Source organism: Heterodontus francisci, chromosome 27 (genome assembly GCF_036365525.1).
Source record: "Heterodontus francisci isolate sHetFra1 chromosome 27, sHetFra1.hap1, whole genome shotgun sequence".
NCBI classification, from domain to species: domain Eukaryota; kingdom Metazoa; phylum Chordata; class Chondrichthyes; order Heterodontiformes; family Heterodontidae; genus Heterodontus; species Heterodontus francisci.
This window is the reverse complement of record NC_090397.1, coordinates 58,758,232-58,774,930: the sequence shown is the minus strand read 5'-3', so window position 1 is coordinate 58,774,930 and position 16,699 is coordinate 58,758,232. Positions and strand designations below refer to the sequence as shown.

General features: G+C 41.7%; 1 protein-coding gene across 3 annotated transcripts in view; it reads left to right on the top strand.

Moving 5' to 3' along the window:
- The window catches only part of exoc4 (exocyst complex component 4), a 606,100-nt gene that overhangs the window by 363,276 nt on the left and 226,125 nt on the right, over positions 1-16,699 (top strand). For all 3 annotated transcript variants that reach the window (XM_068059446.1, XM_068059445.1, XM_068059447.1), the window contains exon 10: positions 7,221-7,440. In XM_068059446.1, the coding sequence (XP_067915547.1) occupies positions 7,221-7,440 (220 nt within the window). The remainder of the gene's footprint in view (positions 1-7,220; positions 7,441-16,699) is intronic.

Below are 16,699 nucleotides of genomic sequence, written 5' to 3'. Positions count from 1 at the left end.
CATGTGTTTTGCCGAATGATGATTTTTAATCCATCGGTTGGAAACCTAAAATAAACTTTTAAAAAGAAAGCAACTAAAATGGCCACCGCAATTTGCATTGAAATACCTCACATACCAAGGTATCAAGGTGGAGACGATTGCCTAGGTTGGCTTGTGAATTTTTGAATGAGCTACCTGCCTCACCTCCATTAACAAGACATTCAAAGCCATCTTGTAACATTAACACTGGTGGAAATGAACCTCAAAGGGGTAAACACTGAAACAATGGGACCTGAGAGAGATTGGAATTCTAAGATTTGAACAAATTAAGATGCAAAAGAGAGAATACACTGGACAATCATGTGACAGTCTCTTCATCTGTGTGAAAACTTAGTTTCGTTTGGCTACAGCAGACCAGCATCTGAGTTTAAAAACCGAAAATGCTAGAAATACTCAGCAGGTCCGGCAGCATCTTGGAGAGAGAAGCAAAGTTAACGTTTCAGCTCTGTGACCTTTCATCAGAACTGACAAAGGTTAGAAATGTAATAGGTTTTAAGCAAGTGAAGTGGGGGTGGGGGGGAAGAGAGCAAAAGGGAAGGTGTATAATAGGGCAGAGGGCAGGAATGGTGTCTTTCACCACACCATTAGCACTCCCTTTGCCTTTGTCCCATGACATCTTTGTCATTTAATCGCTCCTGCCCTCTCTCTCTATCTCGCTCTCGCCAGGCAATGCTGTGACTTGGAACCCTGCCTGCGGGTTGCAAAACATCCAAGCCTATCATTGTTGCAGACAGAGACTCGAGAGAGAAAGCCATCTACATCCCTTTCTCCACGAAAACCTTGAACCAGGTGGCCACCTGCACCAGCCAGAAACTTCAGGACCACGAGTTCAGCCAGAAAACAACTGAATTACCAGACTTCACAGACTGTATATTTTATTGGTTCTGGACTCTAATCCAACTAATCTGTTGTTCTTCACTCTGTAACCAAGTCGTGTGTGTGTGATTCTCGTTTGTGTGAAAATTGGAGCATAGTTTATTATTTTACTTAGGTCGGGTTTTGGTTTAAAGTACAATAAACTAACCTCTTTCTTGTTGAAACTCAAGAAAATCTGTTCGATTGGTTCTTTTATAGTTATCGTACATAAAGGGTTAAACACTCACTGAATTGGTAAGCACTTCCACTGTTTAAATGAAATAAATCCTATTGTGGTCAAACAAGGAGAGGGACAAGAGGGGGGCCTTTCAACCCCTCCTTACCTGATCGTCACAGGTAGCAGCAAGATTCAACTTTGAAAACAAAAATAATGGTTTTTACCTATTCCTGGAATGTAGAAACTGGATTTTTGCCCGACCTTTGTAAAAGATTGAAATTACATGAAATTCAGTAGTCACTTCTTATTTTCATTCTTATAAGAGTCAGAGGGAAGTTAAAGCAAGTGACTTGTTACAGCATCAAATATGTGCATAATGTTCCTTAGATTCTGGATAAACAATTTTTTCCTCTTAAGGTATGCTTATGCCTTTACTTCATTCTTTAATTTTTTTCATCTTGCTGCTCCCCTTAGTTTTTAATTTAGGCAATTTTTTTATAAAAGGTTCTTCAGGTTAAAAAAAAGGTTGCCAATCCCTGATCTAGGCTGATACTCCAGTGTAGTACTCGGGGGTTGCGGGGGGTACTACACTGTCGGGGGTGTCACCTACCCTGTCAGGTAGACGTAAAAGATTCCATAGCGCTATTTTGAAGAAGCACAAGGGAGTTATACCAGGTGTCCTGGCCAATTTTTATCCCTCAACCAACATCACAAAAAACATATCCGGTCATTATCACTTTGCTGTTTGTGGAAATTTGTTGTGCACAAATTGGTTGCTCTGTCTCCTACATTACAGCAGTGACTACTCTTCAAAAGTACTTCATTGACTGAAAAGTGTTTTCGGATGTCCTGAGGTCATGATGGTGCTATATAAATGCAAGTCTTACTCTCTTTTCATATCCATTAATAATGGACAGATAGTCAAGTTCATTGCTAACTTTAGTAGATCATGGGGATGTATGTGTTATGCTATAATTATCCCTTTATTTGCCATTCACAGTAAATTGGTACTATAAATAATAGTAAGAGGCTGCCAACGAGTCTCACAACTTTAATCAAAAGTTAATGCTCTGAGTCAGAGGGCTAGTAGCTCAGATAAGTACAATATATCTAGTTGCCTTAGTACAGTGTATAATATCACCAGGTACAGTTTCATTTGTTTGCTAATGTACTGAGGGGAGTGATCTAAATAAGGAATATGTAATATATGTACTTTGTGGAATATGTATAGTTTCAAATTTTAAAGACAATCCTTCCTTAAATATGTAAAGCCATGTTGTCAAATAGTTTCGTAGCTTATGTGTGCCTGTGTTTCCATGGTGTCTGGGAAACTTCACACAGGCCAGTTAGCATTCCTTTTTGCCTTCTGAATGACCCATGCTAAACTTGTGGTATAATAGGTCATGTGGTTAGCATCAACTAATCAAATTCCACAAACAATGCAAAAGACAATTCTACTGTCCACACCAAATCTGAACATCTAAGAAACTTAAAATAACTCCTAACAATTTAAAAGTTCTAAACTGAAAGTTTAGCCAAGCAAGTTGAAATAAGGATTAAAATTCCTAAATTCTAATTGAAGGCTTGGACCCAGTCAGGGGATAGACCTGTATTGAAATGTTTGGACTCAGTTGATGATGAGAGTTCAGAGGTATCAACTGCTGGGAACCATTCATTGCCAATTAAAATCATTTTGCCTTTGGCTATCATATGTAAGACCAACTATATATTAAATGTAGTAACAAAGCCTGTACAGTTTCAGAAGTTGGAAACTGTCATTTGTGTTACTTTTCTGCCAGAATCCCATTATTTTAAGCCCTGGACAGAACTCTGAACTAATTAGCTTATCATGCTGTCATTTAATCAGGCAGTAAAGAGTATGATATGGTGCACCCAATTAATATAGTTGCTCCATCAGTATTGCTGAGTCTCAATGATTTAGGTAGCACCCGGGTTTGTAAGCTGATCATACAATCTCAACTCTTATGTTACAAAAAGAATGGTGAATATATTTCACATCGTCATTGTATATTAACTGGTTCTTGCTTAGATTTGTTATGTTCATGCTAAAAATATTTTTAATGTAAGAAATTCTTCCGTTGCATTCCCATTCTAAGTTATTTAGCTAATATCAGCCAAATCAACAGTTGGGGTGCTACAATTGATCTCGGTACTGTAGGGGAAAAATCAGTCAGGGCTCCTGCTGTTGATCAGCGTCCAGTGATTCCTGTTGGAAAGTGCATCAAAAGATGTCTGATGAGAAAAGGATTAGTTTGGCTTTGATGAGTCCATCAAATTCTGCCAACTATCAGAACCTGCCATCACCACTACAATATACTGTCGTGCCCATGTTACTTACTCATTTGATTTGGCAAATCATTTTTGTTGAACCATTTTCTGGTGCACTTGATCTAATATCTCAGAGGATTGGCCAGTTTGTACATGATGGTGACTGGTGCTAAGGAAGCAGCCCCCAAAGATATAACTAGTGCAGGCTTTGAAGTAGTAAGATAAATTAAAATAATTTTAAATCAGAAGTTATGTAACTTATTTTTAAAATTTAGGTTCGGGTCCCTAATGGCTACACTTGTTTCCCATCACTTGTTTGAACTAGAATCATGGGTAGGTGCGAATGGGTCAGGGTTGGCAGGTTTTTTTAACCTAAGACATTAGTAAATCAGTAAGTGTCTTTGCGCCAATCTGTCAGATTCCATAGTTGTTTGTGCTAGACCACAAGTTCGCTGATTTATTGAATTCAATTTTACAACTTGCCATGGTGGGATTTAAACTTATCACCCGGTCCAGCACCATTACCGCTCTGCTATTGTATCTTTATTAACCTTCTGATGTGATTTGACTGATGGAGCTTTCCTCTTTGGTAATGTTATTGTTCTCAGCTTGACACTGACATTGAAATGTTGAGTTTGGGGAGAAGGGAATTGATGATGCCTAACTTGATTTGAGGATTCAGTCAAATACTGGAAATCTGGCTTTGAGGTCTTCATATTGTGTTCGCTCCCTTTAACCAAGGGATGCTGTGAGGGGAGAATGAAAAATAAAAGAAAACTGTCCAGCATGCAGCTGCAACTTGCAGAGATTTTCTGAAATAGATAATGCAATTAACCAAACCTCTACTTCCATAAATAAATTGACAATTTTTTTCGTGCTGAATGCAATCATGATTCATTAGTACAATACAGCTGTTGCCCTGTTTATTTTCGATGAACAATTTTTGAATATGCTTGTAAACTGAAGAACATTTGTCCAAGACTGTATGGCAGGCCTGGGCCGCACAGAAAGTTGTGTCATCTGCTCAAGAGTTATTGAGTCACTAATTAGAAGAGGGGTGGGGGGAGTGGCAGGAAATAATTTTCATTTTCCCTAGTTTTATATCAGTGCATACACAAGCATCTACTTCACCATGTATTGATTGTACCACTGTAACTTGAGTGCCACAGCTGAGGTTAAAATGAGCTATTAGCAATTAGGTAAACTATTAGTAAGTTGCACTTCCCAGAATTAACTGCCCAAAGATGACAACAGCTTTATTGAACCATGTCCAAGTTCAACGATAGCTTTAAATTTTCCTTTTTAATCCAAGTATTTAGGGGATATTCTGGTTCTTTTTCTTATTGTCTTCTCATTACATTTTAGAAGATCTTTTTAGTCTTTTTCTGACAATTTCACCTGTCCTCTGTGCCACACAAATCAGTTGTAACCAAGCTGGCCTTGGAACCCACGTGTCATTTTCGCTCTGCCCACTCCTTCAGCTGTTGCTTTTTGCACTGGCTTTTCTTTTTAGATAACCTGTATGCTGTGACATCACATCAGCTTTGGTCTGTCACATAACTTTTTGTCAGCTAGGACTCTTTACATCACTGTCCAAGGATCACCTTGTTGCGGTGACTAAGACCTTTGCTGGTCTTAGTCGCCACAACATAAAACATGCTGTTATTGCACACAGGCCACCCTTTGCTTCCAAATTGCTCACTCTATCCTCCCAGTTGATGCACAAATTCCTCCTTTCATAGTGTATGCCTCAGGAATGTTTCTGCACCTCTAAGGATTGAGCATTCAGCACTATACAGGAATTTTAAACTAAGTCTCACTTTCAACATGGTCCTTTGAGCCATTGTCTGAACTTGATAGTCACTTGAATGTTATTTCCATTGCTTGGGAAAGAGAGGTATTTTCCTTGGAAGGAGTTTGTGGGGGCTGACAGAGTGTGGCCCCCTTACAAAATACATCTTGAACTTCATTTACACATTACACCTCTCTAAGCACCCATTGCAAACAGAAGTAGGTATAATTTTGCTTTGAAACAATCCCTTTAGCACTGATTGTTCTCATGAATACAAATCAAATAGAAATGTACAACCTTTGACCAAAAATAACAGGTAAGATCATTCCTAAGAGAGTTTAGGCAAATGACTCTTATTGTTGCAGCCTCACGTCAGCTGTGTGCTACTTCCCGTTCAGACTGCATAACATGGCAATGTAAAATGTGGTCAGTATTTAACTATAGGCATCCACCCCATTGCAAATGGTGCACCCTGGGCATATTCAAATAGAATAGCCATCAGGCTTCCGTACTTTACACAAAATAAACAATGCCTGACATAGATTTCATAACTTCTGTGACACTGTTGAATATGTAACCAACAATTTGATGCTTTACAAAAACAGAAAATTTTGGAAATACTCAGCACGTCAAGCAGCATCTGTGGAGAGAAAAGCAGCGTTACAATTTCTGGTCGATGACCTTTCAACAGAACTGAAATGTTAACTCTGTTTTTCTCTCCACAGATGCTGCTTGACCTGCTGAGTATTTCCAACATTTTCTGTTTTCGTTTCAGAATTCCAGCATCAGCAGTATTTTACTGTTGTAATTTAGTTTGGCTCCTGATAAGTGTGCTCAGTCTTCAGTTTGGGGCAGAAAATTACATTTGTCAGCTGTCGTCATTTTTAAGTTAGGAATAAATCTCAGATTTTTTTTATGCAGCAGCTATTCCTACAGCCAACCATAACCAGAAATGATCCCTGGGCACACCAAGGAACAGGCTGCCTGTCAGGCCACTGGACAGTAGGCAAAAAACACAATGATGACAACTATCCGTCCAAGCTTTCTGGATCACTTTCGCGGTTTCTCAGAGACCAGGAACTTAATCAAAGTTATGGATCAATTTGTGTCTGGCCTCTTCATGCTGCCAATGTTACAGCATCACATTGAGTCTGTAGAATTATTAATGGCTTCCTCAATCTCTCAAAGATTTAAGCTCCATCCCTGATCCAGGCCCATTTCCTGGTCCATGCTGAGTTAACTGATCTTGGCTGGGGTGTTATTGTGAATGCTATAATTGGCCACAGCTGCCCTGCATTGGTAGAAGGTAAATCAGGCAGAGCTCCTGCTTCTAGGTACTGGACAGGGACCCCGTCTACACCCCACTGGAAGTGTGTATGTTCACACTCAATGACGCCACATTCCACGAAAGAATTTTTAAAAATCGTGTACTCGCCCATTGTTTAGCCACTGGCAACCACTGCAAGGAAAGACCACTTAAGGCAAGGTACTGGAGCTGACCACTGATCACTGTCCTGATGAGGAAGTTGAAGCCTTCAGAAGAGGGGTGTTGGGGAAAATGTGGGAGAAAAACTAAAACGCAACCACAATCTTAAAGGTAATCCCATTCATCCAGAGCTATTGATTTTTTTCCAATAAAAAAAATCTATTTTACAAGGTTATGGTATTGATCTCTCCGATCACCTGCTGCAACCTTCATCCAGCCTTTTGGTCAAATAAGGTAACACAATCCCTTAGCCCTTTGTGTCTGTTGTACTGTATCCTGGGAAATGGGTCAGACCACGTGTGACAGTAAAGTGTGTCTTTAGTGGGGAAGGAAGTGTGAACATTACTCTGCATAAAGTTCAAGGAAAATGGGTTTTCCAGTTTTCTAAGTATTGAATCTTACTCACAAATCAGCCTGTCAAAGAGTATATTTCCTTTCTGTATATGATCTTTCAACTGAAAGATTGAATTTTCTATAGATATCTACAAAATAATAACCTGAGCACACACCATACTCTCCTCGACGACGGTGTTCTATCTGAAATGTTCAATGATTTCAAAGTCTACCTTTTTTTCTTTCAGGTTCATTCAGGAGATTGAAGTTGCCATGTGGACTGGCTCTGGCAAGCAGTGCCCACTGCGAGAGTTCCTCACCATGTATATCAAGAACTTCTTCCTAAATCAGGTCCATCTAGATGTCAATAAGGAAATCGAGGCTGCAACCAAGGTTGCCGATCCTTTGAAAGTTTTAGCCAGCGCTGATACTATGAAAGTGTTGGGCGTGCAACGGCCCCTCCTTCAGGTAAGAACATGTTAGGTGCATGGCAGATACACACAAAGCTTTCAAAAGAATACATGTTATTGCACACTCTGCATACAACTACAGAACTTGGAAATCTGATATTCTATACTTCATTTGTGTTAGGCTGTTGGTTCGGGGTTTACTTTGTTCATGGTAAGCCAACCGTGTCCTCACAATGAAGAGTCCTTTGCCATACGAGTGTGTTTAGGAATGCACAGTAATAGATGTCTTCTTGGTTTCACTGGTCACATATGGAGACATAAATACAAAGTCAAAAGTAGAACATTGTATTGGCAAGGCCATGCAGCAGCAGGTATTCCATAAATGTTAATACAAACTCTGTTTGCAATACCTTTTAACAGGTGGTAATTCTCTTTTAACCTTGCACCTCGAGGTCCAATGACTTAATGTGGGCTGCACATTCAGACTGAGTTGTTCAGCATTCATGACTGGATGTCAGTGAGGAAGCTGCCGGGTCCTGTTTTCCTTTCATTTCAGGGAGTTGTTGCATAACACAGAATTAGTGACTGCACCTGCTGGGTGAAACAGGAGGAGGGGGCATGGCCTTTTTATTTTGTTCACCAGTCTAAATAATCCTAGTGGAATTAAACCTGGAGGGTACAGCCTTGTGCTAAGCCTTTTGTTGCATTTCTAGCATGATATTGCTCAAAGATAACACTTTGTGCAAAGATAACACTTTGTGCAAGCATGATCAGTTCTCATTCCACCTGCACCTATCACAGTTAAAGCATATAACCCCTTTCCTTTCACTTAATGGCTCAAAATCATTTGTAGGATGTGTGGTGTTATATTTGGGGCAGAATCTTTTTTTAATATGTATTCATTCTTGGTATGCAATTATCATTGGCACGGCTTACATTTTTTGCTCTTCCATGGTTGACCTTTTTCTTGAACTGCCGTAATCTGTGTGGTAAAGGTACCCCCATAGAAATTTTTAGTGCCGAGTTCCAGGATTTTAACCCAGTGCTAATGAAGAAATAGCAATCATATGTCCAACAGCAACACAAGTCCAAGACAGGATGGTGTGCAACTTGGAGATGCTTGCGTTCCCATGCATCTGCTGCCCTTGTCCTTCCAGGTGGTAAAGCTTGTGAATTTGGGAAGTGCTGCTGAAAAAGCCTGAGTGACTTGCTGCAGTGTAAGCTATAGATAGTACACAGTGCAGCCATGGTATGCTGATGGTGGAGGAAGTGGATGTTTAAGCTGATGCCATTTAAGCATACTGCTTTGCCCCTGGAATTTTTTTTCCAAAAATATACTTTATTCATAAAATCTGTAAGAAAATACATTACAAAACAGTTCAAAACAGCACCAAATTGACATTCCAGGAAGTGCAAAGGAAATCAGTTTTCTTCAATGCAGGAGTGAGTTGCCTCAGAATCTTTCCATTCCATTTTACATACAATGTACATTTTACAGCAAACCCATATTTGGCGTATACAGGCCAAGGGGTTTTCCATGGGTCCAGCCCCTCAGTTCACTTTGGCGGGAGGACCTTACACAGTGGTCTTTCACCATTGAGTCTTTGCAGTGGCTGCCCCAAGCTTTAGTGCATCCCTCAGCGCGTAGTCCTGGACCTTGGAATGTGCCAGTCTGCAACACTCGATCGTGGACAATTCTTTGCGCTGGAAGACCAGCAAGTTTCGGGCAGACCAAAGAACGTCTTTCACCGAATTGATGGTCTTCCAGCAGCAGTTGATGTTTATCTCGGTGTGAGTCCCTGGGAACAGCCCGTAGAGCACAGACTCCCGCGTTACAGAGCTGCTTGGGATGAACCTCGACAAAAACCACTGCATCTCTTTCCACACCTGCTTTGCAAAGACACATTCATGAAGGAGGTGGGCAACAGTCTCTTCCCCACTACAGCCATCTTGAGGGCAGCGTGAGGAAGATTCCAGGCGTGCAGGAAGGATCTGACGGGGAGGGCCCTTCTCACCACCAGCCAAGCTACGTCTTGGTGCTTGTTTGAAAGTTCTCGTGATGAGGCATTCCGCCAAATGACTTTGTCAGTCTGCGGGGAACCAACCGACAGGATCCACCATCTCCTTTTCCCGTCAGGCCTTGAAGACATTTTGTGCAGACCACTGCCTGATGGATTGGTGGTCAAAGGTGTTTTTCCGCACAGACTTTTCCACGAAGGATAGGTGGTACGGCACGGTCCAACTGGATGGAGCGTTCCAAGGCAATGTGGCCAGACCCATCCTTCGCAACACTTGGGACAGATAGAACCTCAGCACGTAGTAACAGTTAGTGTTTCCGTACTGGGGTTCTACGCACAGCCTGATACAGCCGCACATGAAGGTGGTCATCAGGATGAGGGCAACGTCGGGTATGTTTTTTCTGCCTTTATCCAGAGGTTTGAACATCGTGTCCCTCCGGAACTGGTCCATTTTGTATCTACAGATAAAGCGGAAAATAGCTTGGGTGACAGACACGGCACAGGTATGGGGTGTGGGCCAGACCTGTGCCAGCACAGGTATGGGCCAGAGCTGCACCTGCACAGGTGTGGGGTATGGGCCAGACCTGTGCCAGCACAGGTGTGGGGTATGGGCCAGTCCTGCGCCACATAAAGCAACAACGTAATCGCCTCGCACCTGGTGACCAGCTTCTTACCCACAATGGAGAGAGAATGCTGCTCCCACATGCTCAGTTTATGGTGTACCACAGCTACTCGCTCCTTCCAGGTTTTTGTGCACACCCCAGCCCTTCGATGGTACTGAACTTCTTGTGTGTTGTTGGAGCTGCACACATCCAGGCAAGTGGTGAATATTTCATTATACTCCTAGCTTGTGCCTTGTAGGTGATGGTGGGTCTTTGGGAAATCAGGAGGTGAGCCATCATCTGACCTCCTCTAGTAGCTCTAGTTTTCTTCACCATTGTGAAGTCCTCCACCATCAACATCTTGGAGGTCACCATTGACCAGAAACTCAACTGGAGCAGCTGCTTAAATTCTCTGTGCTGAATTGTATCCCTAGACAGCTAGGGGAAGTACTGTATAAGTGCATCAGATAGGATGAAAGGGCTTTACTGAGAAGTAGCATGTTCCAGCATAGGCAGTGACTTGAGCCATTTGTATCATCCCCCCCCTGCCCCCCACAAACCACTATCCTGGCTAAGATTATGTAGCTCAGCCTCAACACTCACCGAAGATTGAATCTGGAACCCTCCTGGTTCCTATGGCTCACTATCTCACTGTGTTCGCAAGCTAATCATTGGAGGAGCCCAAGTAGCTTATCTTTTATAGGTATTGTGCATGGTATTTAAAATTGAACTCTGATGATTATGGAGTGGCAGAGGTTGGATGCATATGGATGTGATCTGTAAAGAAAATGCTATAAATGGTTGGAAAGACAGACTACCCAACACCTGAAGGAATGAGGAGCACACTGCCAGTGTACAACACTTGGAACCGTTTTGATTTAATCTACATTTATAAATACTGTTGTTTACTATATGTATGCTGAGAAATTGCTGTTGCATTTCAACTATAAACAGGCTTTATCTGCAACCAAGGAACATAAATATACGATTAAATACAAGATTTATGAGATGTGGAATACTTGAAAAGTTCTGGTCTCCATATTATAAAGAAGATATAGAGGCACTGGAGAAGCTACAAAAACGATTTGCTGGAGTGATGCCAGAAGTGAGAGGTTATATCTATCAGGAAAGATTGAGCAGGCTGGGACTTTTTTCTCTGGACAAGAGAAGACTGAAGGGTGACCTGATGGATGTCTTCACGATTACGAAAGGGCTTAATAGGGTAGATGGAGAGAAGCTGTTTCCACATTTGGGCGAGACCAGAACGAAGGGCCATAAATATGAGATAGTTACTCATAAATCCAATAGGGAATTCAGGTGAAACCCATTTACCCAAAGCATAGTTAGAATGTGGAACTCACTACCACAAGGAGTAGTCGAGGCTAATAACATAGATGCATTTGAAGGGAAGCTATATAAGTACATGAGGGAGAAAGAAACAGGAGGATATGTTGATGAGATTAAATCAGTGATTCTCAAACTGTGCTGCTGCTGTCTTTCATCTGCTGCCTGCTCTTTGCTGCCCATTCTCTCGTCTCCTGCCCGCTCTCATCTCCTCTCTTCCAGGCTCCTATGAAGGGTAGTGTGACCCTGCAGTGACAAACAGGCACACCCATCTTACTAATATCTGAAAGTAAATACCCATTTTCCTAAAAGCATTATTAAGTTCTTTAGATGCAGTACTTTCATATTATGAGTATTATGTAATATTATAATTGAAATGTGCGTTTCATTTGGAAAAGGGGTCCTTCAACCAAAAATGTTCGAGAACTACTGAGTTAGATGAAGAGGTGTGGGAGGCGTCTTGTGTGGAGCACGAACACTGGCATAGACCTTTTGGGCCAAATGGCTTGCTTCTGTGCTGTAAATACTATCTAATTTAAGACAAAGAGCAGGAGAAAGTTTTTTGCACAAAAAGTTATGAGGGTATGGAATTTACTGCCAAACTTAGTGTATGAAACAGAAACCATGTCAGCATTTAAGAATAGGTTAGTGCATCCTTGTGTTGAGGATAAACACAGTGTTGGCTAGTTAAGTCAAACAGCTTCTTTCTAGGCTGTAATTTTATCCTTTGCTTTGAAGGGATATAATTTCTGTGTATACGTTTTGTTATGCAAAAGTAAAATATTCGGGTACTTTGACCAAGACATGCTGTGTGTAAAGACACTTTATGTTTTGTACTACTTTAATTTAAGTCATGGGAGATGGATATTAAAGCACTGGTTCCCTGCACTTACAACCATTTCTCATATCTTGACAGCAGACTTGCATTTAAGTTGCTTTTATATTGACTTCATGCTATGCTGGTACCACCAGCACCTGATGCACTGCTAGCAGCAACATCAAAGTCAGCTTACATAAAAACAAAATACTGCAGAAGCTGGAAATCTGAAATAAAAACAAGAAATGCTGGAAATACTCAGCAGGTCTGGCAGCATTTGTGGAGAGCGAAGCAGAGTTAACGAATCAGGTCAGTGACCCTTCTTCAGAAGTTCAGAGTTCTGAACAAGGCTCTCTGACCTGAAACGTTAACACTGCTTCTCTCTCCACAGATGCTGCCGGACTTGCTGAGTATTTCCAGCATTTCTTGTTTTTGTATCAAAGTCAGCTTGCCAGCTTCGAGGAGGATATGGTCTTCTGAGCAGCTTGTCCACTTTAGGGGCATCACAGTTGAACCCAATCCCATTCTTATTTGCCATTCCTGCTTGCCAAATATTGCTCGTGCTAGAAAACTGAAATGCAAAAAGTAAATGACCTGGAGTTTGTGGTCATCGGCGAAGCAAGGGCAGTCACTGCCGACCTCAAAGTAAGCTTTGAAAGATCTGACCATCTCTGTGGCGAGAATTTCACCTCTGTTTCTGTGCAGTGGTCCTGCAATTGACTGCACCATTCTATACTGGGCATTCGTAGCGAGCAGCAGCAATGATCTCATCAGGCTGTCCAAGCAGCCAATCACATTAAATGATTTTCACAGCCCGAACAGGAAACAAAAAGCACTGAAATGAAATCACTTTTTAAAAAGTCTACAGAAAGCAAATTAAAGATTGGGACATGCACATATGGTGAAGGTAGAAACTAAAATATTCTGATAAAGCCTTCTGAAAACATTATAACTAAATGATTAATGAGTGGAATTTATAAGCTAAATTTTTTTTTAACAGTACTTCACAATTACAAAATAATTTTTTTCAGGGCAAGTTCTGTTGTTCATCAAATTTATTAATCACTTCACCACTACTTTAGAGCGGCGCAGTGGTTAGCACCGCAGCCTCACAGCTCCAGCAACCCAGGTTCAATTCTTGGTACTGCCTGTGTGGAGTTTGCAAGTTCTCCCTGTGTCTGCGTGGGTTTCCTCCGGGTGCTCTGGTTTCCTCCCACGTGCCAAAGACTTGCAGGTTGATAGGTAAATTGTCCATTATAAATTGCCTCTAGTATAGGTAGGTGGTAGGGAAATATAGGGACAAGTGGGGATGTGGTAGGAATATGGAATTAGTGTAGGATTAGTATAAATGGGTGGTTAATGGTCAGCACAGACTCGGTGGGCCGAAGGGCCTGTTTCAGTGCTGTATCTCTAAACTAAACTAAACTAAAAACCCAGTTACACTTGATTGAACAGTGTAATTTTTCACATGGTTTCTAACGGCAATATTTGAGCGGGTTAGTTGAAATTCTCATTGATTTTCAATGATTGCCGGCTTTGGGAGTGGAATGGGGGGAGCATCCACAGTGCAGTCTGTGTCAGAGCCCTGTATGACAGACCACACCATCAGGATTTCTACACTAATCTGTGCATTGACATTTTGAAGTTGTGGTCAGTTTCAGAGGGACGATGACAGCGAACACTAACAGTTCACCGCCAACCACTCCACTCCACTCCACCCCACCCCTCTGCAAAATCCAGCCCAATGCTGAAAAATTCAGCAGGTCAGGATGGATATGTGGGGAGAGAAAGAAACCTAACGTTTTTGGGCATAAACTTTCATCAGCGCAGGTTATCCAACTGAAACATTCGCACTATTTCTCTCTCTGCACATGCTGCCAGTCCTGCTTAGTATTTCCAATATTTTCTGTATTTTATTTCACGTGCTCCAGTATTTTGCTTTTGTGCCAGTCCCTCAGAATCTGAATTAAACTAGAGCAGTATAAAAGAAACTTTAACAGTGTACTTTCCGCAATCAATTCTAAAACAGTCACCAAAAGTTTATTTACAATTGGATGATTAAACAAATTACAAAGAGTATTTCGCAGCTCGTTAAATCTCCTGTTGAACACCTTTTATTCTGTCCACTAATCAATTTCAGCGAATGACAAAGTACTACAATTGATGCAACAATTGAGCTGCATTAGATTATTCAAAGTATTCAGATCTCATTAAGTCTTTTTTAGTGAACTGTCTGCTGCTCAGTCTCCTATTGATCAGTTGCATTAAATTTCAATAAAGTAACCTGTTGGGTCACTCCTTCCAAAGCAGCTTTCATATTCTGCTCTTTTACTTGAATTCTGGGAGACCAGTAGACAAGTTAGTGCTTTACCCTGATAAATCTCCCTGCTGTTCTGGCAGCAGGATCATGAACCCACAAAAAATGGGATGAACCATTCCTCAGCCAGAAAGAATGAGGGAGTTTAGAAACTTCAGAGTGCTTCAGTGCAGAGGGATCTGGGTGTCCTCGTGCATGAATCGCAGCAAACTAGTTTGCAGGTACAGCAGGTGATAAGGAAGGCAAATGGAATTTTGGCATTTATTGCTAAAGGAATAGAGTATAAAAGTAGGGAAGTGTTGCTGCAACTGTACAAGGCATTAGTGAGAACGCACCTGGAGTATTGTGTACAGTTTTGGTCCCCTTACTTGAGAAAAGATGTAGTTGCATTGGAAGCAGTTCAGAGGAGGTTCACTAGATTGATTCCAGAGATGGGGGAGATTGTCTTATGAAGAGAGATTGAGCAGTTTAGGCCTTTACTCTCTGGAGTTTAGAACAATGAGAGATCTAATTGAGGTATATAAGATGATTAAGGGGATTGACAAAGTAGACGTAGAGAGGACGTTTCCTCTTGTGGGGCAACCTAGAACGAGAGGTCATAGTTTTAGGATAAGGGGTAGCAGATTTAAAACAGAGATACAGAGCTGAGGAGAAATTATTTTTCTCAAAGGGTCGTGAGTCTGTGGAATTCGCTACCCCAGACTGCGGTGGATGCCGGGACATTGAGTAAATTTAAGGAGGAGATAGACAGATTTTTAATTAGAAATGGGTTGAAGGGTTATGGAGAACGGGCAGGAAAGTGGAGTTGAGGCCGAGATGAGATCAGCCATGATCGCATTGAATGGCGGAGCAGGCTCAAGGGGCTGAATTGCCTACTCCTGCTCCTAGTTCTTATGTTGAGAGGTCTGAGAGGTGATCTTATTGAAACATATAAGATTCCGAGGGGGCTTGACAGGGTAGATGCTGAGAGGATGTTTCCCTTCGTGGGGCTATCTAAAACTAGGGGGGACGTTTTCAAAATAAGGGGTCTCCCTTTCAAGACTGAGATGAGAGGAATTTCTTCTCTCAGATGGTTGTTAATCTTTGAAATTAACTTACCTGGAGACCTGTGGAGGTGATTTTTGCTTGACAAGGGAATCAATGTTATGGGGGCAGGCAGGAAAGTGGAGCATAAAACACGGGACATAAAAAAAAAACAAATGGTCAGTAAAAAAGAGCGCAAGAGATCCAGCAACTTGTGGACACCAACAACATGCGCTGTCAAGGCAATCTAAGGCCCAAGCAGTCAAGGGCCCACCCCGCTGAGAACCAAGCATGGAGGAGAACTCATTGAGGGCACAGAGGCAGTCAGTGCTTGCTGGAAGGAACATTTCCTGCTTACAGGGTATCATAAGGAAGAAAAGGAAAGCTTATGTCGAACACCGCGATCTCAATACTACAGAATGCCGAGAGAAGTGTAGAAAGTGGAGGGGTTAAATCAAAAAGGAAATTAGGAAAGGAAAGAGAGGGCATGAAAGAATATTGGCAAGTAAAATCATGGAGAAGCCAAAGATGTCTTGTCATTACATTAAGAGTATAACTAAGGAAAGAGTAGGGCCCATAAAAATGTGTGGAGGCGGAAGATGTGGGTATGGTTCTTAGTGTCTGCCTTCAGAAAAGGGGGGGGCGGGCGATGTAGACATTGTAGTTAAGGCAGAGGAGTGTGAAGTATTGGATGTGATAAACATAGGGAGAGAGGAAGTATTAATGGGATTAGCATTCTTGAAAGTGGATAAATCACCAGGGCCAGATGAAATGTACTCCAGGCTGTTAAAAGAAGCCAGGGAGAAAATAGCAGAAGGTCTGACCTTCATTTTTCAATCCTCACTGGATACAGGTGTGGTGCCGGAGGACCGGAGAACTGCTAACGTTGTACCTTTGTTTAAAAAGGGAGTGAAGGATAGACTGAATAATTACAGGCCAGTCAGTCTAACCTCAGTAGTGGGCAAATTATTGGAATCCATTCTGAGCGACAGGATAAACTGTCACTTAGAAAGGCAAGGATTAATCAAAGATAGCATGGATTTGTTAAGGGAAGGTTGTGTCAGGCTAACATGGTTGATTTTCTGAGGAAGTAACCAGGAGTATTGATGAGGGTAGTGCAGTTGATGTGGTCTCCAGTGATTTTAACAGGACTTTTGACAACATGGCAGACTGGTTGAAAAAAAAAGTCCATGGGA